This window comes from Ciconia boyciana, chromosome 2 (assembly GCF_034638445.1).
Source record: "Ciconia boyciana chromosome 2, ASM3463844v1, whole genome shotgun sequence".
NCBI lineage: Eukaryota > Metazoa > Chordata > Aves > Ciconiiformes > Ciconiidae > Ciconia > Ciconia boyciana.
Genome location: NC_132935.1, coordinates 28,688,981 through 28,715,855, shown reverse-complemented (window position 1 = coordinate 28,715,855; position 26,875 = coordinate 28,688,981). Strand labels below are relative to the sequence as shown.

At 44.1% G+C, this 26,875-nt stretch overlaps 1 protein-coding gene and 2 long non-coding RNA genes across 4 annotated transcripts in view; 1 reads left to right on the top strand and 2 right to left on the bottom strand.

Annotated features, from left to right (window-relative positions):
• Positions 1 to 1,287: 1,287 nt before the first annotated feature.
• LOC140647530 (uncharacterized) lies at positions 1,288 to 20,787 on the bottom strand. Its single transcript, XR_012040805.1, has 2 exons — positions 20,535 to 20,787; positions 1,288 to 1,769 (listed from the first exon to the last, which is right to left on the bottom strand). It is a non-coding gene; the product is annotated as an uncharacterized lncRNA (long non-coding RNA).
• On the bottom strand, positions 1,792 to 20,347 carry LOC140647531 (uncharacterized). The gene is made up of 3 exons (XR_012040806.1): positions 20,143 to 20,347; positions 7,229 to 7,744; positions 1,792 to 6,806 (listed from the first exon to the last, which is right to left on the bottom strand). It is a non-coding gene; the product is annotated as an uncharacterized lncRNA (long non-coding RNA).
• RIPK2 (receptor interacting serine/threonine kinase 2) overlaps positions 20,527 to 26,875 on the top strand; it is a 21,281-nt gene continuing 14,932 nt past the window's right edge. The window contains exons 1-4 of one of the 2 annotated variants that reach the window (XM_072852250.1): positions 20,955 to 21,089; positions 21,871 to 22,044; positions 24,493 to 24,646; positions 25,853 to 26,008. In XM_072852250.1, coding sequence (XP_072708351.1) covers positions 22,028 to 22,044; positions 24,493 to 24,646; positions 25,853 to 26,008 — 327 coding nt within the window. In that variant the 5' untranslated portion in view covers positions 20,955 to 21,089; positions 21,871 to 22,027. Of the gene's footprint in view, positions 21,090 to 21,870; positions 22,045 to 24,492; positions 24,647 to 25,852; positions 26,009 to 26,875 lie in introns of both variants that reach the window. The other variant, XM_072852249.1, reaches the window with a different exon arrangement.

Here is a 26,875-nt window from a genome sequence, read left to right as displayed (position 1 = left end):
CTCATTTCTGTCTCCAGAAGTGCTTCCCCACCACCTGGTGCGTGCTCTGGCCCCACTCAGCCTCTATGCTGATGGGAGACCCAGTCATGCCCATGTGCCCTTGCTCCTTGAATACTTTATACCTGTGCAAAACAATTTGTGTGTGTAGGCTGGATGAGTGCTAGAGCACATCCTCCAAACAGTCCCTTTCCTTGGATAATCAGAGAACCAGCACACCAGCGAGTGATCTCATGCCTCAGAACCCAACCTTGGTGCAGCAGATTAAGTCACCGAGACTAGTTGCATAATTAAAGTTAATCATGCACGTACGTGCTCAGATGGCTGGAGCCATATGCCTGAGGCTGAGATGCTGAGAGGGCTTCACTGGACAGCAGGAGGGCAAAGATCTTGTCAGAAATCTGTGGAGCTTTTCAGAGGTTTGGGTGCACACGTGTAGCTCTCATTCAGAGCACGTCTCAGATAATAATATACTCCCTGCTCAAACATACTTCCATATCGTGCCCTGCATCTGCAGGACATGCTTTTAACAGAAGGCTCTCCTCTGCATGTAGAGGTACATTGCGGGAACATGCTAAGAGTCCAATGCAAAGACTCTGTTCTTCAGATTTCAAGGAGGGAATGGTATTTTGTCTGTATGATGTGCAACAGCTTCTGCACATGGTGTGTATAATTTGAAGAACAATGCAGAAAAGAAATTTCTTTTTATATAGTCATAATAACAGCCCATGTGGATAAGCAAGTCCTTTCTCAAAGACACACTATGTGCACAAAATGTCCCGTTTCATTTGTTTGTTGTTTTCTTGTTCTGATGTCCCCAGGTCATTGTTAACTGATGTGCTACATTGGAAAGAAACAATTTCCATAGTATTTCTGTAAGAACACTAATTGAGAGCACTACACTAATGGATATTTACAATGGGATTTAAGCAGATGAAAAACACTGGTGGGCTTTGGTATGTACAAAGCAGGCCAAAGTATCAGATGTCCTTCTGCAACTGAGATAGTTCTTGCACGGACCTGTAACAGTGCCCTCCGTGAAGCACCCCAGGGGACTGACAGAGATAACCAGCACAGGAGAGAGGGAAGATGGCCCTCAAGGTCCCAAAGGATGTACAAGCTTGCCTTTTGTGATGGGTTGACCTTGGCTGGACGGCAGGTGCCCACCCAGCCGCTCTATCACTCCCCCTCCTCAGCTGGACAGGGGAGAGAAAACATGACGAAAGGCTCACGGGTTGAGGTAAGGACAAGGGAGATCACTCAATAATTACTGTCACGGGAAAAACAGACTCAACTTCAGGAAATTAATTTAATTTATTAACAATAAAATCAGAGTATGATAATGAGAAATAAAAATAAAACTTAAAACACCTTCCCCCCTACCCCTCCCTTCTTCCTGGGCTCAACTTCACTTCTGATTTTCTCTACCTCCCCAACCCCAGCAGCACAAGGGACGGGGAATGGGGGTTGCAGTCAGTTCATCACACGTTGTCTCTGCCGCTCCTTCCTCCTCAGGGGAAGGAGTCCTCACACTCTTCCCCTGCTCCAGCGTGGGTCCCTCCCACAGGGTTCAGTCCTTCAGGAACAGACTGCTGCAGCGTTGGTCCCCCACGGGGTCACAAGTCCTGCCAGCAAACCTGCTCCAGCGTGGGCTCCTCTCTCCACAGGTCCACAGGTCCTGCCAGGAGCCTGCTCCAGCATGGACTTCCCACAGGGTCACAGCCTCCTTCAGACGCATCCACCTGCTCCAGCGTGGGCTCCTCCATGTGTCACTGAAATCAGGAATCAAACTTCTTAACACCAATGTAGTATTAAGAAGCAGGCATTCTTTATTACGGCGCTGGATGTACGGGGGATCGTTCCACCTAACGTGCATACCGCAGGTTACATCAGCCAAAACTTATATTGCCCAGTTACATACATATGCATCAAATTTCCCGGAATGATCATGCATATTCATTCTATTTCCTGGAACTAATTATCATATTTGCATGGTCATTGCGCATGCGTCCTTGAACTCCGAGGGGCTTCTGTGGGGGTCTCTGATGGTCCTTGGTGGTCGTACAGGTGTGTCCTTTAGTTGACCCCTTCTTCTGGACATGCGCAATCCCACCTTGCTTATGTAACCCGTTTTCCTTCTTCATGGTGCATGGTCCCTAACAATGATTTGGCACCCTTAACACAAACCAATTATTCTAACTACCCTCAACTCGTCGTCAAGATGGGCTGGGGCTGTACTGGGAACATAGCAGCATGTCCGTACTACTCCTTGTCCAATTGTCTTTGGGCATAGTAGCATATCCATAGCCATAGGTGTACAAACACAATATTAAAGCATTGTCTAACCTGCTCCTATCTCTATGTTGCTTAGTTACAAAAGAACGAACTAATCATTTTGGAACTAATCATCTGGTTACACATGGGCTGCAGTCTGCATACCTGCTCCACTGTAGACCTCCATGGAGGTCAACCTGCCTCACCACGGTCTTCACCATGGGCTGCACGAGTATCTCTGTTCCAGCACCTGGAGCACCTCCTCCCCTTCCTTTTTCACTGACCTTGGTGTCTGCAGAGTTGTTTCTCTCACATATTCTCACTGCTCTCCTCCGGCTGCTGTTGAGTAGCAGTTTTTACCCTTTCTTGTATATGTTATCCCAGAGGTGCTACCACTATAGCTGATGGACTCAGCCTTGGCCAGCGACAAGTCTGTTTTGGAGACAGCTGGCACTGACTCTATCGAACATGGGGGAAGCTTCTGGCATCCTCTCACAGAAGCCACCACTGCAGCCCCCTTGCTACCAAAACCTTGCCACACCGCAGTTTGTATTAAGCATGCTATAGTTATAGTAGTTATTAAGTGGCAAGCTTCTGTGCAGGTCATGGAGTTTTGCTGGCTGCATTGCTTATGTAGGTCATGTGGATGCTTACATGCCCAAAAGCCACGCCACTAAAGAATATCAAAACAATGAACAGGTAGGCAAGGCTGTCAAAATTGAAGTAGCTCAGGTGGACGTGGACTGGGAGTGTAAGGGTGAGCTATATGTAGCTCAATGGGCCCACAAAACATCAGGACATATAGGGAGAGATGCAACATACAGTTGGGCTCGTGATCAAGGGGTGGACCTGACCACGGAGGCCATCACACAGGTCACTCATGAATGTGAAACATGCTGCAATCAAGCGAGCCACACAAGTAAAGTCTCCCTGGAATAGAGAGTGGTGCCTGGGTTTTCCATATGGTGAGGCCTGGCAAATTGACTGTATTGGACTACGGCCATGAATATGCTAGGGCAAGTGCTTGCTGCTCACCATGGTGGAAGCAACTACAGGTTGGCTAGAAATATACCCTGTAAACTATACCACTGCCTGAAACACCATCTTAGGTGTTGCCTTGAAAGGCAAATTTTGTGGCAACATGATACCCCAGAAAGAATTGAATCAGACAATGGGACTCATTTCCGAAATAACCTCATAAACTCCTGAGCCAAGAAACACAGCATTGAGTGGGTGTATCATATCCCCTATCACCCACAAGCCTCTGGAAAGACTGAGAGATATAATGGACTGCTAAAGACTATGTTGAGAGCCTTGGGCAATGGGGCATGGAAGCACTGGGATATAAATTTAGCAGAAGCCACTTGGTTAACACCAGAGGATCTGCTAACAGTCCTGGTCCTGCCGAAACAAAACCCATACATATGGTGGGAGGTGATAAGGTCCCTGTAGTACACACAGGAAAGTGGCTGGGGAAGGAGGCGTGGATTGCTCCTCCCTTGGGAAAAGGCAAACCCATTCATGGGATTGTCTTCACTTAAGGACCTGGGTGTAGTTTGTGGATAACAGGGAAGGATGGGGACACCTTCATCCTTGTGTCTTATTGGGGAAAGAGAATCTGTGATGTGAGTTGTATGTTGTAGGAAGTAATGTAGAAGGAACAACATGAACCAAAGAAGAGTGAGCTTCACAAGGAACCGGGTGATTGCAACAATGACCCAAACCAAGCCAGTGTTGGCGCCCAGCACTCAAACAAGATGCTCCTGTCCTGAGCACCCATCTTGACAGGTGGGGCCCAAGTCATAGCCTGTTCTTATAAACATTTGGAGGAGTGGATGAATCCCATGGAATGGGAGAATAATATCTGCTCCGTTAAGGGACAGGGGATAGTAGTTAATGAGAATGTATAAATCTGTATGTTAGGTACAAAGATGGTTTAAGTATGTAATATAAGCTGTGTTGGTAAGAAGGGATTTCAGTAAAGAGAATTAGATACAAAATGATGGTTAGAAGATTTATAAATGTATTAAATTATGTGGGACCTAAGCATGACGCAAATGGTATGGGATAAGGGCTGGAGATTGTATCGGGTCTGGCTGGGATGGAGTTATCTTTCGTCATAGCAGCCCTCATAGTGCTGTGCTTTGTATTTGTAGCTAGAAAGGTGTTGATGACACACCAGTGTTTTGTCTACTGCTGAGCAGTCCTCCCACAGCATCAAGGCTGTCTCTCCAATTTCCCCCTGCCCAAAAGGCCAGCAGGCTGGGAGTGGGCAAGAGGTGGGGAGGGGACATAGCCAGAACAGCTGACCCAACCTGACCAAAGAGATATTCCATACCAAATGTTGTCGTGCTCAGCAATAAAAGCTAAGAGAAAGGAGGAGGGGAGGGGGCACTCGTCATTAAGGCCTTCTGGAGCATCCACTACACGTACTGAGACCCTACTTCCCAGGCAGTGGCTGGATATCACCTGCTGATGGGAAGTAGAGAATAAATCTTTCTGTTTTCCTTTGCTTCATGCACAGCCTTTGTTTTTTCTTCATTAAACTGCCTTTATCTCAACCCACGAATTCTTTTTCATCTTATTTTCTTCCCCCCTGTCCTGCTGAGGAGGGCAGTGATAGAGCGGCTGGGTGGGCACCTGGCAGCATGCCAAGGTCAACCCACCACAAAGGCCATACTGTCCCATACCTCTATTGAGTGCTCACGGCCAGGCTACAAATATAAGGCCGTACTCGCCCACCCCTGGCCCATGGCAGACTCTGTCTCTACTCCTGCATGGTGAAGACAGGCAGCGGCTGACACGGGGTCAGGGGGCTGCTGCCCCTTGCAGACCCAGGGGACGTGATTGATGGTGACTGTTTGCAGCAGCGTTCGGTTGCTGATGGCCCGCTCCCCATGCCTTCAGCCATGAGGCGGGATGGAGCGGGCTGGGGGCCAGTGCCGCGCAGCTGCCTGTCACCCTGCTGGGGCCCAGTACAGGTCCCCGGCCACCGTGCCCAGAAGGAGGAGTGCTGGCAGGAGCTGGAGGTGCTGCGGGCTGAGCTGGAGGGCAAGCGTCTCTGCTCCCACGAGCTGCGCCGCTGGGCCCAGCCTGAAGGCCCTCCTGGGCACCAGAGCCATCGGGAGATGCAGAGCTCCTGCTGCCCCGGGAGAAATGGGCCCTGGGCCCTGGCAGCAGCCAGCCACCAGATCAAGCCTCGGTCTTTCAGGTTGGCGCTACAGGACAGACCCTCTAAAAGCCACAGCGCTGGGCAGCAGATGACATGCCAGGCTGTGGAGGGTGCTCTGCGCCAGGTGCCAGAGCCTGCAGGGGAAGACTTGGTGCTTCCTGGTAGCACCTGCAGTCAGCTGCTGGAAAAGAACACCCGCCTGCAGTGTGTCCTGGAAGACCTGGAGAGGCAACATGATGCCCTTGAGGTGGGGAACCGCCTCCTGAGAAAGAGAAGCTCTCCAGAAGCGTGCAAGGAGGCAGAGAGGCTCCAGCAGAAAAATGCTCAGCTAGCTGCCCTCACTGAGCAGCTGAAAGAAAGATGCAGGCATCTGCTGGAGACAATTGAGCACCTGATGAATACTCCAGTGTCGCTGCCCATCCAAAGCTCTGCTGAGGAACTGGGCATGAAATCATTTCCTCAGCAGAGGGCTGGAGAAAGGAGAGAGCCTGCCGGAGCTTTGCTGGCACAGGCCCAGCAGAATGAAGTCTCACAGAAGGCGGCTGAGGAGCTTCAGGCCCAACTGCCTCCAGCCAAAAAGGGCTCATATTGTGTGAGCACCCTCAGCCAAAGGTGTGAGCAGTTACAGGGGCAGCTTACGGAGATGACGGATGAAAACACCAGGCTGGTTGAAGAAAATTCTCGCCTCCACGGGCAGATGCGCTGGGCAGAAAAGGTTCAAGCTGAAAATGCTGACCTGGAGGGGCAACTAACACGAGTCGCAGAGGAGTGAAATTCTGTCATCCAAGCCATCAGTTCTCTTCAAACCCAACTGAAAGATGCCGAGCACAAACTGAGAGAAATGGCAGAAAGTGCTCAGACAGAAGTAAAAAGGGACCACCAAGACACCATGCAACTGTTTGGAGCCCAGGTGAGTGAACTGGAGAATCAGTTTCAGAGCCCCTCAGAGTCAGCTTGGGCAGAGGACAGTCCTGGGTCCTGCCTTCTTTCAGAGGAGGTCCCTGAAAGTGAGACACAAGAACCAGTAGCAGGCAAACAGGCCATCACCCTGCAGGCTGTGGGACAACAACTGGGAAAGCTTCGTCGAACATTCATTGCTCAATACACCTACGATCCTTGTGATGGTCCCAGTGAGCAGCCTGAACTAGAGCCTCCTCTAACTGCTGGACAATATGTTTATGTCTTTGGACAGGTGGATGAAGACAGTTGGTCTGTGGGAGAGCTGGCGGACGGCACAAGAGGATTCCTCCCCTCTAATTTTGCCGAAGAAGATTCAGATGGTGACCAGGAAAATGAGAACTGGGATGATCCTCATTATTATATTTTCCGTCTCTCACCAATTTTGGAGGAAGATGAAGAAGACCTAGATGTGGGTGTCAGGGGTGAAAAAGCACAGAAACAATGGATTATAATAAATGTAGCCTATACGACTCTCCAGAATATCTACAGAAGTGAATTTGTACTTACAAGTAATTTTATTTTTTTTTAGACTTGTAGATTTTTTAGAATGGGGGGACCTCTGGAAGGCAGCGGGGGCCTCCAATGGGCCCTAGCAAAGCCCAGATAAGGCCCCAGGGCACTCTGGAGGGTAATTTGGGCTCTGCACGGGCCCCTGCAGAGTCTGGATAAGGCCCCGGGGCACTCTGGAGGGCAATTAGGGCCCCATGTGGGCCCCCGCAGAGCCCAGCAAAGGCCCCTGGAGCAACTCTGCCATGTCAGAGCACCACTGCTGTTGGCAGCGGTGGGGACCCTCCCGTTGGGGCTGGTTGCTGTGCACGTCCTCACCGTGGGGAGCAGGGAGTGGAGAGAAGTGAACAGCAAGTGGCGTTGCCCAAGGGACCATCTGCACAGGCGCCGGTCGCGCGTCAGGAAAGGATGTTTGCGGGGCACCTCGAACCCACTGCTGCCCCTGCATTCGCAGCCTGGAAGTAAGATGAACGAATGGGCTGGGCTTGGCCAGGGCTTTCCAGAGCATCCCCGTGTCCCTTCCCCAGCCTGAACAGGCCCTGCAGGTCTTTTGGCTCAGAGATGCTTCTGCTGGCTTCCTGCCAATGTTGCCCATGAAAGCATTTCACACCTGATGCCTGATGCCTGGCCGTATGACTGCTAATGGAGCACACTGCGCGTGCACGTGTGTGCACGTGCAATTGCTGCTCACACACAAAGCGCCCCAAGGAGCATGTGCTCAAGGACATACCCTGTGCTTGTTGCTTGTGCTCCTTGGGAGCATTTCACTGACTGCTTCTTCCACAGGCCACTTTTCTTCTGGAAAAGAGCGCGCCCTGGTCTGCCCCTGTTGCTCTTCCTAGAAAATAAACAGCACCCAGGCTTTTCTCCTTTCTGGACCATCACACACCATACTCCTGTGCAGCCCCCTTCCATGACCCTCGCTAGGCCTGCCAGCTTCACCTCCAGCCCTGCGGAGGTGATGGAGCAACAGATCCTGGAAACAACTTCCAACTTGTCCTGTGAAGGACAAGATGATGGGGAGTAGTCAGCATGGATTTACCATCTAAGGCAATTCTGCCTTATACCCTAACACATAGGAGGCAGGAAGGTCAGCTTACTCATAGCAAATGAACCTGTCAGGGGCCAGTGCTCGGAGGGCATCCCCTCCCGAGTTCCAGCTGGCCACTCATCCTGACAGAAAACTACAGCTCGAGCTTTACTGAGTCCTGAAGTACTGTCAATTTTCTTCTGGCTTCCCAGAATTTCCACCAGCAGCAAACCCCCTTTTACGTTACCTGTTGAAACCCCCCCCCATGGCTGATGCTGCCTCCGGTTTTAGTACCTTCCCAGGGAACACGGATCCCACAAGGACAATCGGGTGAATTCACCCAGTACTGGCTGTGTTGTATGCGGTAGCCACACTCAACAGCTCAGGAACCTGCAGAGTCCCACCTGGGTCACCACATTGTTACCAAAATTGATTTGCTTGCATTTTTCATTTCTTCTAGTTTGCATGTGGGTACTGGACAGAAGGCAGCAGAAGTATGCCCTACCTAAAACCCTTTTTTTACTGCCAGCAATAAAAGTGTCTCTCGGCTGGGAGCACAACTATTCACGTATTCATTTTTACAATTTACAGAACCAGTTGGCTTTGGCCAAGACATCGTCTGTTACCATTCACATTTGAGCATTTGCACACCCAACCCTCCCCCATGCAAGTGTGCTTAATGCATATTTATTAGCCGAGTTTGCACAATGTTCTTGCAACATTGCCGTGTTCAGACGGTTTGGTCTGCTTTCTTCTAGCAGCAAACCCACTTATATAGGTGAGGTCACTGTCAGTCATGTTCTATTGCACATGTCTTTGAAGACATCTTTACATTGCAGCTTTACCTTCTGAAATACGTCACACCTCTCTTTTGTGTGCAGGGTGGCCAGGACAGATCATTTAAGTCTGTATTGGGTCTGGCTAGGACAAAGTTACCTTTCCCCATAGCACCCCTCATAGTGCTGTGCTTTGTATTTGTAGCTAGAAAGGTGTTGATGACACACCAGTGTTTCGTCTACTGCTGAGCAGTCCTCCCACAGCATCAAGGCTGTCTCTCCAAACCCCCTCACGCCCAAAGGCCAGCAGGCTGGGAGTGGGCAAGAGGGTGGGAGGGGACATAGCCAGAACAGCTGACCCAACCTGACCAAAGAGATATTCCATACCAAATGTTGTCATGCTCAGCAATAAAAGCTAAGAGAAAGGAGGAGGAGAGGGGGCACTCATCATTAAGGCATTTGTCTTCTGGAGCATCCACTACACGTACTGAGGCCCTACTTCCCAGGCAGTGGCTGGACATCGCCTGCTGAATGGAAGCAGAAAATAAATCTTTTTGTTTTCCTTTGCTTCCACACACAGCCTTTGGTTTTTCTTCATTAAACTTCCTTTATCTCGGCCCACAAGTTCTTTTTCATCTTATTTTCTTCCCCCCTGTCCTGCTGAGGAGGGGAGTGATAGAGCGGCTGGGTGGGCACCTGGCAGCATGCCAAGGTCAACCCACCACACCTTTTCACAGAGCAAGACCACAAAGTCAGCTCTTCCCTGTAAGAAGATTCCTCCAAGGTACTTCTGAAAGGGCCTAGTCCAAGTACAGCCCAATTTATTTATTTTTCTATAAGTGCCTCTCTACTTGCCCTGGCCATTTCCATCAATAAAGCAATAAATCATCTGGATTATTTGTGCTTTGCATGACACCAAAACAGGGCTGCCGCAAAGCTTAGAAGCAAGCATCTGCTCAATAACAGAATAAAAATAAAATCTCAGCTAGTGCTCAAAAAATGTAGAATGACCACGTTTTTCAAAGAAGTGTGGGACACTTGGACACCTGAAGAGGCTGATAATTCTTTTTTAATGGTCAGGCAGACACAGCTCAAAAAACAGTGACTTATAGAAGAGCAATATATGATGACACTCATTCATAAGCACAGAAGCCTTCAGTGAGTTTAACACCTTCCATAAGCCAACCTGTGGTTACTGTCTTATTTCTGCAAGTCTGAGTCAATGGTCTTATTAAAAAAAATTAGCCAGTTAACAATGCTTAATAAATGAATAATCAGAACTCTGAAAGATTAATCAGTTTTATAAAACCCACGTAATCTTACCTGTCCTTGTCGTTACTTTCTCCCTCTTTCCCACTTATTCCTTGTACTCTTCAATTATCTTTGATCAGTTTTGACACTATTTAAGAAAACAGAATCTATCTTTTGTTTTCTTTGTATTACTTTACTTTAAGTACAAATATTTCTAATCCAAGTTTAAACCTTTGAGTCCTAAAGAAATAATAAATAATAAAATTTAATGAGTATTTTCCTACAAGAACTTTGAACCCTTCCAGACTTACAGAAACAGGTTAGATTCAAATTTCCAATCATCTCAACTTGTCTCAGAAGTTCTCACTGATGGAAAACTGAAACGGGAGTAACTTCCCATTTTGTCACCCAGGAAAGGTGCAACAGCAAAACAAACTTCTTAATTTTTTAAAAGCACAATATTTTCTGATTTGAAAAGATAACTATTTTTCAGATAGTGAAAATCTTCTAAAATCATATCATCTTGATAGATTTGCCAGAACTAACTTCTTATGAGAACAGTTCCTGGAATGTCAGTACCACTGATTAAATCACAGTTGTTTTCTTGGCCAGCATCTACAATATTTTTATTGATGCTCCTATGCTGGGGATGAAAATAATTCGCATCCTGCATATTTCCTCTGGTATTTCATCTTTATTTTGACTATATGTACAGCACAATTACGACAACATAAATACTGTCAGTTTGAAGTTCATGTTCTAAACTAATTTGTATTTGGTGCTCTTAAAACTTATTCTTTATAAAACTTTTGAAAATTTGGTTTTGATAAATTTGCTGAGATATGGATCTATACCAGAGATTTTAATTTACTGGAATTTTACACAGAAACATGTTTCCAGTTTACCAAATCAGACAAAATTTCTCTTTTTCATTGAAGACCACAAGGTGGCATGTGAAACATACAATAAACATACTTGAAAGAATACAGTAGAAAACTAGTACGCAGTTCTACCAGATGACCATTACCTGAAAATTCAAACAGTTTTAAGAAGCAGTCTAAATTTTTTGTGGGGTTTTGCCTTTTTCAGTCCAAGCTCCACATTGGAAAAGTTCACACTGGAAAAGGAATAAGGCGCACAAGCCTTTTATTAACAAGGAAGGACTATTTTTTCTAATATAAAAGTACACGAGGGCATTCTAACACAGACACTGCGTCTTGTTACCTACAGAGGTAAAATACAGAGCAATCAGTGTAAACTTCAGAAAACTTCTTCCATGATTTCCACTCAACAGCCATAAGAACCAGACAGACCATTGTGTACGCAGCTGTGGTGTGCTAAATCTTCATTTTAATGAAAAAATCCTTAAGAGTTGTTGTTAAACATTGAACTATATTTTAAAATGCAGAAATATGGCATCTGGTACTGTTGTGCTACACCATGGAAGGTCTTAGCCTGTTCACACTGATGTCTGTTTGAGTACAATGGAAAATTTTTCATTTATCTCGCACACTTCTGAATTCAATGGATGCAGCAGATGTCTTTGGGCACAGCAGTGCATAAAGGACACTAAAGCTGTGAGGGTGTTAACTGTTAGGAGCTAGTTGTTGGGGTGTCTTCTTTTCATGCGCTTTATCCAAGATGATAAAAACAAATTTTCCCCATTGCCAATAAAGAGTATATCATGTTGATGTGTCTAGTTTTCTGAATTGCACTGCAGGGAAACACCTTCATTCTGCAGATCACTTCAAATGCATTCCCAAAGCCAAAAAATGTCTTTCTGCCCCATCCCAACTACCATCTCAGCCTGTCTGTGCTATTTTCCCCTGTATGGTGGTGAGCTGTGGTAACTCCAGGCCTGTTATATCTTTACAGGCATTTCATATATTGGCCAAGTGTCAATAAGCTGATGGAAGACCCCCACAGAAGAGGTCTGTGTGCTCCAACCTAGAGACTTGGGAAAGGGTCATGCTAATACCTATAGGCATTCAGACAATTTGAACCTGTAGGAGTGGTGTTTGGTACCCTGTGCATCTGGGCTGGTAAATGGGGTCCTCATTTAATATCTGTTTTACATATATATTGTTCATGAAAATATTCCACTTTCTGTTTTGCTTTTTTTTTTAAGATCTTTTTTTGGAATTTACCCTCTCCCAAACTGTTACATTTGCACTGAAAATATGCCTTACGTTATTCCCAGATGACACATGCTAATTACGTATACAAACAGGAAGAGAGGGCCATGTGGTTATGCCTGAAAACCGAGGAAATGATTAACAGGGTTGATTCATTTTGGCTTACTATAAATTTCTCAAGACATAAGTACTGTTGCTAAAAGCCATAGACCTTCAGCAGAATACTCATCAGGAATTACCTGCTCCTAAATGAACAAGAATTAATTGCCCTTACTAACAAAACTACTAAGGCTTGGATTATTAGTGAATAGGGTTGAATGTTGTAGTCAACAAACACCAGGGAGGCTTTATTTCTCTCTTAAAAAAAAAAAAAAAAAAAGAAAAAAGAAGTGTTGCCATAACCATTAGTTTTATACAAGAAAAATGACATTTCATTAAACGAAAGAATATCTGTTGGAGATGGTTCAGAATCACAGAATTTGGTCAAGATTTGACCTTGCTCGAGCCTGAAGGGTTTCAAACCTGGAGTTTGAAACTGGGGCTGTTGCTTCTATTGAGAATTCAGTCTTGTACTGTACTAAGTATGCTCAGTTCCTACAAGTCTGAGCTCCTCATTTCACTTACAGATAGGCTGCATCTTAATTTGATTTCAAGGCACATAGGTGTTGTCAAATAAACACGCTGATTTTTTTACCCTTATTGAAGTGCCAACCCAAAACACAAAAAAACCAAATGCAAATGTTTAACATTTCCAGCCCCCAATTGACCACCTGGTTCTATACATCCATTTGATTACCTGGACCTCTCCTTGCAGTCTTGTAGTAAAGTAATGAATGTTATCCTTTACGACTCTGTCATGACTGACAGCTTGACAGCTATTTGGAGAGAATTGTACCTATTCAAGGTACAAGACAGAGCTCCAACAGATTATGTGCTTCTGGAAACTGTAATTACAGACCTGGAAGATTTTTGACACTCTAGGCTGTGCTTTGCATCAAATCTGCCACACTTGTATAACAGTTTAAATTTAAAAAGATAAAAAAAGGGGACAAACATAACTTTTGCTCTGCTGAAATGCACTGCTGAAAGTAAATTTTTCAGCTTGCTCTCAGCTGAAATAATTTTGTGGGAAACACCAAGAACATCAGCATTTTGGACTGAAAAACAAAATAAAGGTTAAAATCTAAAAGGCAGGGGAAGAGGGAAGCTGCAGCATTTGAGGAAATACCCCAGCCTAAAAAATGAACATAGCCTGATCCTGAACATAGCAGACCACCGAATACCTTATACTACCTGTGCTAGTAAATTCAGAGGTGTCAGGGAATGCTCCGAAGCACTGGTACTCAATCTTCTGCCAGAAGATTGTTCTGCCAGAAGTCTATTAGAATAATCCCTTTTGGCTCATGAGAAATACCACTCTCCTAAACAATCCCCATGCTTCAGGAGTTAGAGCCAGGAACTATTCTTAACAGGCGTTTCTGATGCAGATTCTCTGTTTTGGATGGATGACAGTCATCCCATGCTAGCCGGCCTCGTTGCTAAGAAATGGCCCAGCGCATGTTTTATTTATTAGCATGGATTCAGCACCAAGAGACCTGGGCTCCATGGGGCCCCAGAGAAACCAAGACAGCACATGTTGAGAAAGGTACAGAAAAGTACCAGGGTGTTATTGTGTCCAAGCAGAATCCATCAAAATCTCTCCCTCCTTTCCTTCCTCCTTCTCTACCAAGCCTTTGCCTCTGCATTACTTCCGCACAGAAAGCTTCACTGGGTTCATGCAAAGCAAGTGGCTAGGAAGAGTACTGGCATCATAAAATTGCCCATTTCCCACAAGCAAGAGGAGAAAAGAGGAAGCTCAGTGAAAACAGCAAATAAACATTGAAATGATTCAAGTGTGGGGTGGCTTTGTTAAACTGCTAGTGCTGAAAGAAAATACCACTTATCTTCAAGAGAGCAGCAGAGTTTATCCTGACATTATACTTATGACATGTCATGACCACATGGGCACCACCACCGCTGTAGCACAAGATGGTAATAAAATCCTAGGTGACTCAGAAGTCTTGTACTCCCAAGCGCTCCCTCCCTCCCTCCAAACTGCTAGAAAAGCTCCTAGCAGCTCTGCCCCTTGATTCAGTCAGCTGGGTAGTGTCCACATGTTGCAATAGCTGGATACAAGTACTTTCATGCAGATCTCTTAATGCAAAATTGTGTATACAGTCATCTAAAACAATAGGTAATAATTTCCAAAAGAATTCAGATGTTCAGGAACGGCCCAGCTAGTGCGTGGCGCACACTAACAAGAAGGGGTTGGTTAAGGCTGGTAGGAGACTACACACAGGTGACTGCAAAGGGTGGTGGTTTCCACGGTGCTCCTCTGTTGTAGCCTTCATTACCAATAGATCTGAGCAAGTGTATCATTACATTGCCAGGGTGGCAGCAGGCAAAACAGGAACTCAGCCAGAATCTAAACACCTGACTTCATTGTTTTCAGAAAATATCAGGACTGGAAACAATTTCTCACTGGTAAGAACAAGCACAATTGAAGAGGTTACTACCAAACTCCTTCATTTCTGGTATGTAGATAGTACAAAATACTCCTTTTAAAAAAACTATTATAAACCAAATATCCCTTCTCTCTTCATTTAAAACCTTGGAAAACCCACAAAAAAAGCAAGGACAAAGGCATTGTGATTACTGAATGAAAACTCATTTTCTAAAACAGGGTCCTTTATACAACTCTAAATATACAAATAAAATTCAGGGACTATCAAGAGTTAAGAGAAAAATGATGTCTTTTCCCCAAATGTTTCAGAATATTTAAGATGTAACAGGCTCTGTCATGTTTAAGTCCAACAGAAAAAATATAGTAAAGTTGTATGAGAGGTATAATGGCTAAATACATAAGTCCATGTTCTGACTATTGCCATGCTTTTATATTACTTCATATGATCATGTAAATAGTTTTATCTAAGTGATACAGATTAGTGTATTTAAGACTAGCATTTTCCTGTCCTCAGGTTAGTCATATCCAGTAAATCTTGATAATGGATATTAAATGTTATATGTTCACAGAAAATTATATTAGTGACCTGAACAAATGTTCAATTATCTTTACAAGATATAACCACTTTCTCTATTCAATTTTAAACACTTACTATTTGCTTTTTTACTACCTTGCTAAAAATACGGCAGCTTGCTATACAATCCTCCCCAAATTTTGTGGGCAAGATAATAATTCCATTTTGCTGGGCCTGTCATTTTAAATCCTGCCATAAAAATGATCCTACTTACCAAATACCTGTAAATATCACCAAAAAGAAGAAGAAATAAAAAGAGTGGTCTAAAAAAACAAGGAAGGGCCCTGACAAAGCCAAAGTAAGGCTGTATTTATGAGGCAGGACAGATGGTGACCATCACAGCCCTGGTGTCACTGTTTGGTGGGAGCTATCGGTAGCTGTCCTCTCTGAATACTGCATCACTGTACGGGAAGCACAGCACAAGATGAGGCAACCGAGGAGAGACAATATGATGCCCAGGTAGATCTCCTCCCAGATCTTTTCCAGATAGGTTACAGCTAGGCGACACATCCAGACTGAGATCCATCCTCAATCCCAACACAGAGACATAGCTTAAGTGTTTGATATAGTCCACTGGTTTTGATAGTCTTCCAGCTATTGAGATCAGAGAATATCATTCAATTGTCATCGCTGATTTTCAGTGTAATTCCAGCTGTTCCATTAAACCAAGATATATTTATAAAACCAATGACCAAAAAGGCCAGACCTAAGGCATATAGGCAGTATAAATTACACTTTCACAGCTGGGAACAAACCAGAAAATTATTCTTTCTAAAAAGTGGCATACAAGGAGAAACTGCACTGAAAGGAAAGTATCTGAAACCACAACAAATTGAACCCGATTTATTTAGGGAGAAAATTACCCCTCTTCGGCTAGGATTAAATCAGTTTTTAAAATTGCATCATGAAACCATAGCTTCTTTAAATCTGAACATCTTGCCTCATCAACAAAGAGATCTGTACAACTTTCTGTGCTGTTGTAGAAACACAGTCAATCTGGTGAATTTTAAAAACAGCACAACTGGATTTGGTGTTTAATGTCCATAAAAATGAAGGCACTAAAATTCTTCTGGATGGAGGGACAAGGCTACAACAAACTACTTCAGAAAAATGAGTCTTTCTATTAGTGCAGACATGCATGTGGTGTGCATGTTTATACACATATATATGAATACGAAGGGGTGCATTCATATCTATGCACTGGAGGCCTGTCTCTCAGATAGCACCGAGTTCCACAGATACACACTTCCCAGACAAAAAAAAAGCACCTTTCCGTATTTTGTACCCTCTTCTCAACGTCTGTGTGAATACCTGTTTATAGCAGAAATCTAAAAGCTCTTTCCAGCCTATGCTGTCCACAGGGAAGAATGTCAGACAGCAAATACCACCTCAGTATGGAAAATGTGTTTAATTTTAGTTGTTATTTTAGTTGATCTTTTATACAGAGATACAAGGCATGAAAAGCATTTTACAAGTCCGTAGCATCAAGTACTGAACACACACAGTAGCTGTACTCCTGGATTTTGCAAACTGAAGACTAAGCTCATCAACACAGCTGTCACGTTTTCAAAACCAATTTCGCCAAATACTTCTTAAATTCAAGAAAGATAATTACATTTATTACAACTACCAGATATTCTACCAGTTGTTTTTATTAGTATACTATGCATCTTCTCTATTGTCAACTGCACATTTTCAAATTACAGTTTAACAGGTCTGTGCTTTGCTAAAGGCCTCTGCAATAACAAGCAAAGCTGTTCTGATGTGGTCTGACAGCCACCGCCAGGAACAGGAAGAAAACACAAAACTAATTTTTCTCCTGGTCCTATGCTCAGGCCCTGGGACCTAGATTCTGACTTTCTGGTTGTCATGGTTTAACCCCAGATGGCAACTAAGCCCCACACAGCCGCTCGCTCACTCCCCCCTGCTGGGATGGGGGAGAGAATCAGAAAAGTAAAAGTGAGAAAACTCATGGGTTGGGATAAAGACAGTTTCATAGGTAAAGCAAAAGCCGCGCACGCAAGCAAAGGCAAAACAAGGAATTAATTCACTCCTTCCCATGGGCAGGCAGGTGTTCAGCCATCTCCAGGAAAGCAGGGCTTCATCATGCATTAATGGTTACTTGGGAAGACAAGTGCCATCACTCCAAACGTCCCCCCCTTCCTTCTTCTTCCCCCAGCTTTATATGCTGAGCATGACGCCATATGGTCTGGAATAGCCCTTTGGTCAGTTGGGGTCAGCTGTCCCAGCTGTGTCCGCTCCCAACTTCTTGTGCACCCCCAGCCTACTCGCTGGTGGGCTGGGGTGAGAAGCAGAAAAGGCCTTGACTCTGTGTAAGCACTGCTCAGCAGTAACTAAAACATCCCTGCGTTATTAACACTGTTTCCAGCAGAAATCCAAAACATAGCCCCATACTAGCTACTATGGAGAAAATTAACTCTATTCCAACCAAAACCAACACACTGGTCCGTATTCTTTCTTTATCCCAGGATTATTCAGCTAGAAATAATCAAGTTCATTTATCCAGAATGTCTATTTGGTTGCTGTTTTAGAACTTCCTACAGATTTAACTCTTCAACATGATTCCAGAAAACTGGGGTGGAAAATGCCAGTGGCTTTGAGATACAGATATGCTCAGGTTTCTTCTAGGTGAGCATTGTATCCCACTAACGCCACCAGACAGGAACGCACAAATTAGCACTCGCACAAGCAGCTTCGCTACACATTGTCTCCATCACCCTTCTCTTAACAACCACACCTTTGGGAAGTCCATCACTTACTCTTCACTGATGAGGGAGCTGGACTTCCTCTGTGAGTGAAGTTTGAGATGTCACTATGGTTGCATAGACAGATAGATGGAGTTTTACAAGAAAATGCCTGTTTTCTCAATCTTCAGCATACTGAAAGCGTAAAAATGAATCAGTGTTCACCATTTAGTCACTGATTATCCTTAAATCTCCCATTGATTTTTCCTGCAGGTCACTTTGCACTTATTACAAAAGGGATCCTACTTGCCTTCAGAGATACCAAAGGGATTTTCAGTAAAAATCAGTAACACTGAGAACAATAGATTTTTTTACATGTGATGAACTGCTGAAACAAGTTACATCTTATATTGATTGAGAAACACACTTATGAAGGTATTTCTCAAAATCTGTTAAAAGTGATTAAAAAGAAAATTAACTGCATGTACTATGAGTGAGTGTGATCCAAGTCTCTCAGATATGAGGCTGTGACCCAGTTTACAGTTGGAAAGTCAACAGGTATTGTTACATGGCTTTCCTGAATGCCATTACAGCATTGATTTAAAGCCAATTATACAGTTAATCTAAAAAACAGAACACCACATATAATACTTCAATTGATGTAACGTCATATTTGAGTTTTACAATGGTTAACAGTTTCAACACAACCCCAAAGGAGTATTTTAAACTTTAATTTGTGTTGCAATTACTTTGTATTTTATCTGCCACATAACTTCAACAATGAAACCTTAAGCCAGCTGTGATGCCACTTATGTTATTTGAGAGAATGACTTTTAATATACTAACGGAAAAAAAGGGGGGTTTCCAGAAGCAGTAATGATTTACTCTAATTTTTCCCTCGGAAGCCCCTCTTTGTCTTGGGAACTCCAAGTCACCATTTATCTTCTTGGAACTTCTGTTTTGGTGTGCCAACAAAACATGCAGCTCACCACAGCACTACATCCACAGAACTCAGATCAAATGGAGCATTCCTCTTCCCCTTCCACCCTTACTAGCAAGCTTGCCTTCAAACTCTGACAAAATTCCTAAAGATCTGTAGAAAGCAGCAACTAACTACTTATTCCTGTTACTCATCCTGTATTCCTTTACTGTGATGAAAATGTCAACACTGCTTCCACTCAGTTAGCAGAAACTGGCCCAGTGCTGCCTTAGTGTGGTCCAAAACCCACTGACATCAATGGAAATGGACAGGCTCTTTAGACAATATATAAGGTTCTAAGCCACAAAACCTCTCTACGTTTTATAACAAAACAATTCATTAAATAAAAGACTATCATAATACTTTCGGCACTGTTACCAATCTGCCACCTTTTATAATCACAATAATTTTCTTGTTTAAGTGAGGATACTTAAAATTTTAAAAATACATGAAATCAACACAACACATGGCAACAAGATGTGCAAATAACTTTTTGTACATGACACATGGCAACGATGCGCAAATAACTTTTTGTACAGTATCTTAAAATTTTTAGTATAGTGGCAGTCATAATCTCTTAATGGGAGATACCACGTATGTATTTACACAGTGGTTTTGTAGTACACACTCACTGTGTATGACCATTGCATACTATTTTCTTTAGGAAACAAAATCTTTCTTACATATCAAAGCGGAAATAGGATGACAAATAGTACTACTGACACGGTAAATACAGAGAGGGATACGCATAAACAGATATCCAAAACCTGCATATTGCAAATATTGCATCAAAATTACACTTCTGGGAAACCACCTAGTGTGTCTGAAGGACACAGGCTAAATGAAAACTGAAAACAGAGTAAGTCAGCACTTGCTTTATATGGCTGCTCAGTATGTTAGTAATGCTGCAGCAACTGGAGGATATAAATCATCCAAGATATAAGAAAACTAGAAAAAAATAGCAAGGCTATCTAAAGTACTAGGGCTTAGGCAGAACTGAAAAATAATTGCCATGCTTTAAAATGCATGCTGTGAAATATCACACAGTATCATAGTCTGAAAACTTAGCTCCTTTCCCTCGTTCTCTGGTCCCTAGCCCTTACTGGGAGAAAAGAGGAGAGGTGAAAAGCCACAAACGTTTAGCCCGAGATCCATACACGTGGAAAGGCGAGGGGATTTGCTCTATTTACATCCACTTCATCCTGCAGAACTGTCACTCCTTGTGGAAAGCTACAGACTTCTAACTTTAAACTGAAGCATTTCGTTAGTCTATGAGAACTTGCCTTGGTGAACAGGCCTTGCCAAACCTTCCTGCGTAACCCTCACGTAGAGCTTCCGCAAACACATGAGCCGACCAGGCAGCTCACTCTGAGCGGGGGCAAGGGTGAACTTGCACTTTCTGGAAATTTCGAAATTACCGCCGCTATCCTGAAGCATCTTCCTAGGACAGGCACGGAGGAGACAAGCGAGTGCAAGAGCTAACCCTCCTCTCGCCTCACCTGCGCAATGGCTACACACGCGGAAACGCACAGGCCACGGCCCCGGAGGGCGGCGGGCGGCGCTCCCGGCCGGGCTCGGCCCTGGCATCCCGCAGCATCTTTTGGGAACAGGAGTAACACAACCCCCGCCCGCCTCCCGGACGGAAGGGGATGCTTCTCCCCTCTCCCCCACCTCCGGCCCGGGGGATGCCTCCCGGCACGACGTCCCGGCTCCCCCGAAGGAGGAGGCTGCTGCCCTGCTCCCCCGGCTCGCTGCCGGCTTCCTCTTCTCCGCAAGACTCATCGCGGCGGCTCCGCCTTCCCCGACCCAGGAACCCGCGGGAGGCCGTTTTCCGCGGGGAAGGGAAGCCGCTCCTCCGTGGGGCTGAAGGAGGAGCGGGCTGCCGGCGGCCTGGAGAGGAGGCGGGCCCGGGAGGTGAGGGGAAGAGGCGGGCAAGGAGGGCGAGAGGAGCGGCGCTCTGGGCTCCGCTCCGCCCGGCGGAGAGACGGCGCGGCCGCCCCCGGCAGCGCGGACCCGTCCCCGGCGGCGGAGTGCGAGGATGAGCGGCGGGGACGGTGGAGGCCGGGCGGGCGCCATCAGCTACGCCCTCCCCTCCATCCCCTCCAACAAACTCCCGGACTTGCGGTTTATCAGCCGTGGCGCTTACGGTACCGTGTCCGCCGCCCGGCACGCTGACTGGAGGGTCCCGGTGGCCCTCAAATGCCTGCAGGGGCCGCTGCTAGACAGGTAACGGGGGCGAGGAGGGGGACGGCCGGGACGGGGCATCGCGCAGGGGGGGCGGTCCCGCCCGGCCCGGCCCGGGCCGGGGGGGTGATGGGGGCGGCGGGGCTGCCGGGTGAGGGGTCCCCCTCGGGGAAGGGCTGAGCTGAACCCGCCTTTCCCCGAAACCAGGAGGGGGGTCCTACGCTCCCGCTTTGCCCGGGACACTCCGTGAGTGCGTCCCGTCGGTGGGTAAAGCGGCCACGGGTGGTGGAGCCTGGGCTCTGCCGGGCGTGGGTCGAGCTGCCAGGGCGAAGGTGCCGGCGTGGGTTTCTCTGGTTGGTGGATCAGAGTGGGTGCCTTGTTGGGCAGCGCTGCTTTACACCCAAGGGCAAAGGAGATCCCACGAAGACTGATTCAGCTTGAGCCATGAGAAAGCACGTACCAGCCCCGGAGCTTCCTCTCTTTCGGTCATTGGAAATGGCTGGTTTCAGTCTCGACATGTGAGACACTAAGGAGGTTGCCTCTTGTGAAGGTGTTTTCTTCTGCAGTGCACACCTTGGTTCCTCCTCAAGGTGGGATTTGCACAGTTCAGCTTCTGTCTGGGTCTGCTGGTTGCCAGCCGCTTTACTGAAGTATCAAGTGGGATATTAAAATACAGTGATTGCTATAGATTTGTTGTTTGCAGAGAGACACAGGGAGAATATAAGGAATATATTACTGTATCCACTAGAGATTGCTTCTAGCTCCTAGAAGCAGCTTCTCTGAGACAATGCACAATTGATTTTTTTTTTTCTTTTTGCCCCAGATCTCACAGTACTGAGAGAAGCTAATTTAAAGTAATAGGCTTGTATGCCCCCACGTACAAGAGAGATTTTCCATTAGCTCTTCAACTTGTAGCAGTTACGTTTCCCATTTTCCTGGGGCGCAAGTGACAGCATGTTTATTGCAGGAGCTGTCACTCCATGGAAGGGTGCAGCAGGTAATAAATTTTCATCCATCTCTGCCTCATTCACTCTCTATAGTGCCAATTTTTTATCATATCAGTGCAAATTTGCCTCTTCTTAGGCTGTCTGAAGCCTGCCTTTTGTGTCTTATGTAGCAGTCTTTAACCTTTACTGCCTCAGGTTTCTTTGATCTAGTATTAGGCATTTAGGCAGAATAGCTTCACTCAAAATAGCAAGGCTTCTAGTCTTGTGATCCAATATGCTAGAATATAAGATAAGTTGTTTTAAGCTATCTCACCTCTTATTCCCCAGGTGTGTATACACAGGCTTTATCTCTGAAATCTTGCCAGAATGAAATGGAATCTCAGTTATGTTTTTAGACAGGAATATTGTGCTCTCTGATAAGTTTATTGTTGTGTTTTTTTTTCTTTAGTTTAAATGTTTGCTTAAATACCTGCTAATCAGAAATACAATGTTTATCCTCTGAGCTCAGTTGAGAGAAAACAACAAATATTATTTTTAGCCTTGAAAGCATTTAGATTAGTGTGACATCTAACCTGTGAAATTATGATGAAAAGGGCAACTGAGGTAATCAAAATAATTCAGCCACCTACCATATATCATGGAAAGCTTGGAAATGCTATCAGAAGATCGAAAGCTGTAAGAAATCTGTTATACCTGAGTCTCTGCAGCAAGTGATTTTTCGGTTGTATAGTAGGCAACATAAAATGCTGTCAAGAAAAGGGAAGAGTTCCCGGTGCAGTTAATTCCCCAAACAGGAAGCCTGCACTGTGTATCCCAGAACTTGGTGTGTGACCAGCCAAACAGCAAAGCCAGTTTGGAAGCTACTGTGGGGCTTGTACTAATCTAGGCATTACTCAATGCCCTTCTGGTATGGATCAGGCAAAGGTGAAGTGACTTACAGGCACAGGAATAGACCTCAATATGTTGCAACTCGTTTCCCAGCTACAGCTGAATCCCATGCAGATGTGCCTCACAGTCTGGGAAAACCCCTAGCTTTCTCAAACCTAACCTTCTCTGAAGAGAGAGAGGAAGAGAGGGAGTTGTCCCATGCTTTTCTTGAAGGCTGCCTTTTTACTTTGATCATTTCCTAGAGTTTCCTGTAATAGAAGCCTTTTTCCATCACATAGATAAGGACCAACAATTGCCCTTAATTTCACATCCATCTAAATTTGAAGTTTTCCTGTCATAAAAGCAGCAGGCTTTAGTTCTCCAGGCTTCCTCTTTTCCCCATATACTCTGATGGCCTCTTCTTTGTGAGGGCTAGATCTACATCGATGGGTCCAGACTGACATGACTCTGCAGTGTGTGGCCTGAGCTTGATGGACGCAAGCCGGCTCTCACCCGGGAGCTGTACAGCCACAGTAACACGGCGCTGTGCTGGGCAAATCCTGATGGGCATAACCCTGGCTTGTACGCAGCCGTGCCCCAGCACAGCTGTATGCTTCTGAATCAGACTGGCTTACATCCAAAGGATCAGTCTTAGATGTGCTGTAAAAGTCCTGTATTTGGATATCCTAGTTGCATAGTACCTGTACCTGTTTACACTGATATAAAATCTAAATCTTTTTTTCTTAGAATTATCCTTCATGGTCCAAGTATCCTCACTGTCAACAAACCCATTTTTTTCAAGAACATTTGAGATATAAGGCATAGCAAGAAGTTTATCATTTTTAGGGATAGAAGCGTACTCATTCTTAAATAAAACTTGAGCTTCTCGAATCCCCATGCCGCAAGGTCTCAATTTGTAAAGATGCATCAAATTAACATTTATGAGGAGGTTTGATGTAACAGAGAGCATTCACACAACAAAATTCAGGTGTCCAAACATCATGAGGCTGGTCCCTTCCTGCTTCCTGTGCAACCAGGGAATGTTTTTTCCAGTGTGATTTAAAGCAGGGACCCAGTTTGAAGGAACAATTTATGTGAAAACAAAACATAGTTGGTCATTCCTTTTCCTTCAGAAACTTTAACCCATATTATTTTAGTGCATATCAGTGTCCACTAAATTTAAATGGTTGGAGAATTGCGAGTATTAAAATCTCCACTCCATAGGAGATTAATATTGGGCCTCTGAAAACCCAGGGTTTGAAGATAGGCAGTAAAATAGGACAAATGTAGTTGGCTATTACCATTATGGTTACAGAGGACGGTGAGAAGTTGGAGTTCTGACTGTATCCTTATTTACTAGAAACATGGATGAAAAGTGTAATGGAAATAGAGAGATTTGTGTGGTACAACAAAACTGGGGAAGCTGTCTTGTATTTGCATTTGCAGATTCTCATTTGTCTTACAGTGTCTTGTTATCAAAACAGCGTAGTAGGAAACAAATGTTGAAAGGTGGTAGTACTGCATATAGGTACATAATTTTTTAAGAGACTATAGTGAACCCAACATTTGCTTTGAGTTTCCTAGTACTGGTATGGTAACCTTGTTTGTTTGTTTGTTTTCTTTTCTATAAGTGATAGAAACCACCTTCTAAAAGAAGCAGAGATACTACACAAAGCCAGGTTTAGTTACATTCTGCCAATTTTGGGAATTTGCAACGAGCCTGAATTTCTGGGGATAGTAACAGAATACATGACAAATGGGTCATTAAACCAGCTTTTACATGGGGTAAGTGTACTTACAGTCTTTAAATACAATCCCTGGTTGTTTCAAATAGGCTATGATTTCCATACTTAAGGGAAGTAGTATAGTAAAGTCTATTATTAATAATATTTCAAATTAAAGGACAATCATTATCACTAGTAGTTTGTGGTGCTCAGATAGACTTTCTGTATCCCCAAAAGACAACCAAACTCAGCAGACTTTAGTTTTATTAAAATTTTTCCTTTAACATCATGACCTATAACGGGCTTCATGTTGAATTATTATAAACAATCGCTTTAAAAATCTGTTATTCTCTAACTAGAAGCTGAAATACTTATGCTTACTTCAGCCTGGGTGTCAGAATTATTGCCAATGTAAATATCACACAAAGATGAGGATTTTTTACTGAATCTGAATCTCTATTAAAAAAATTGAAGATTTTTACTTTAGTTTATAGAAGTCACATATTGCTAATCTAAACAGATATGGATATTTCTACCAGATCTTACTCTCAGGAGTAAGTTCTCCTGTGCTGAACTCTCAGCTGCTCCCATTAGCTTGGTCTGAGCATCCAGTGTTGCTACTGTAAAGCTACTGCAGTTGTATCTCAACAGCATTGCAGACTTGTCCGTACCTTTAATTGGTACATATCTCATGCCTTAGAGAGCTCAGCTGTGTGTTTCTCATAAAGGCATTCGTGTCAATGTAACTTTTAAGATTTCAGTTGAGTTTTACTGCCTTTTTCTTGGCGTATTAATATTTATAAAGGTAGTATTTTTATATTAGTATTATAAAGGTAGTATGTGCTTAGTTTCACCACAGCTTTTTTTTTCCCCCCAATGTCAGTTGAAGATATGATTCTTGCCTTCCTTTTTGTAGTACTTACAATCTGTGGGTTGCAAGTTCCATGCAGGAGTTCATCTGTAAATCATATTTCCATATGAATGAGTAATATAGTAACTGTCCTACATCTTGTATACCAGTCATGAACTATGATATGAATGCTAGGGAATGGAAACATAACATTGTATGATTAACATTTATATATTTGTTTTAACAGCTAGCCAGTCTTAATGCTCAGTTACAATTTTTTAAGGAGTTCATGTAATGTATGCTTTAAAAGATTACTGCTTGTCCAAGTCCGTTTCTTCTTATTATGAAAGTCTTTGTGTTGTGCTGTTAGATCAGAACAGAGGATTACATTCTGGTTTTGTGTTTTTATCTTGGCAGAAGGATGTATATCCTGACATTCCCTGGTGCCTGAGATTCCGCATTCTTTATGAAATTGCTTTGGGAGTAAACTATTTGCACAACATGAATCCTCCATTGCTGCACCATGACTTGAAAACTCAGAATATTTTGCTGGATGATGAGTTTCACGTCAAGGTAGAGTTATTTAATTCTTATGTTCTTCAGAATCCAGAATGAGCGAAAGTGTTTTAATTATTGTAGAGGAGAAAGAGTGAGGATGTGGACATCCAGAGGGGATGTAATTATATGCCAGATGTTTCTGTCTGTTTTCAGAGAGAATTTATCAACTTCTTTTGAAAACTCTGCTCTGCTCAAGTGTGGATTTGATCTATCTGAAAAGACCAGAAAGCCAGAATTTGGGCTGTTTGTGCTATAGCAGTAGCTGATACTCAATAGCAGTGACACTCTCGTATGGCATCCTTCCAAGGGTAGCTATGTCTGGCCCTTTCTGAGGAGAAAATAGAAAGTGTTCCTGTGTGGGATGCTCAGACAAATTAGTTCTGGAGGACAGTAGATCAAATTCAAATGTTAATATCCCATTTGACATTTATCATGCCATATGTACATATATGTTCTGTTAGTGTAGTATGAGAACGTGTAAAACATTAACTGCAAAATCTGAACATGTTGGAAGATGGCTTTTGTGAAGCTCCTTAGAGCAAGGAAACATACATAGAGAAGTAATATTAGTTTAAAACTTTAATTCTGCCTTTTAAAATATCACTGCCATGATGTGAAAAAGAGACTAAAAGTACTTCTGACCAAAATGGTTAGGTGCTTCCATAATTGCAAGACTTTTTTTGTAAAAGATCCTGTTTTCAAAATTGACAGAATATACTATTCAAGTAAATGAGAAATAAGATATATTTTGCACTTAATTTATACTTGAATGGCGAATGCTTCAGTTGTTACCGTGAGATGAATCTTTTTGTGAGTCCTTTGAGCAAAGATCAAAGATCCAGTGCTGATCTCTTCTTTCTCCATTGCAAAGACATTTTTCTT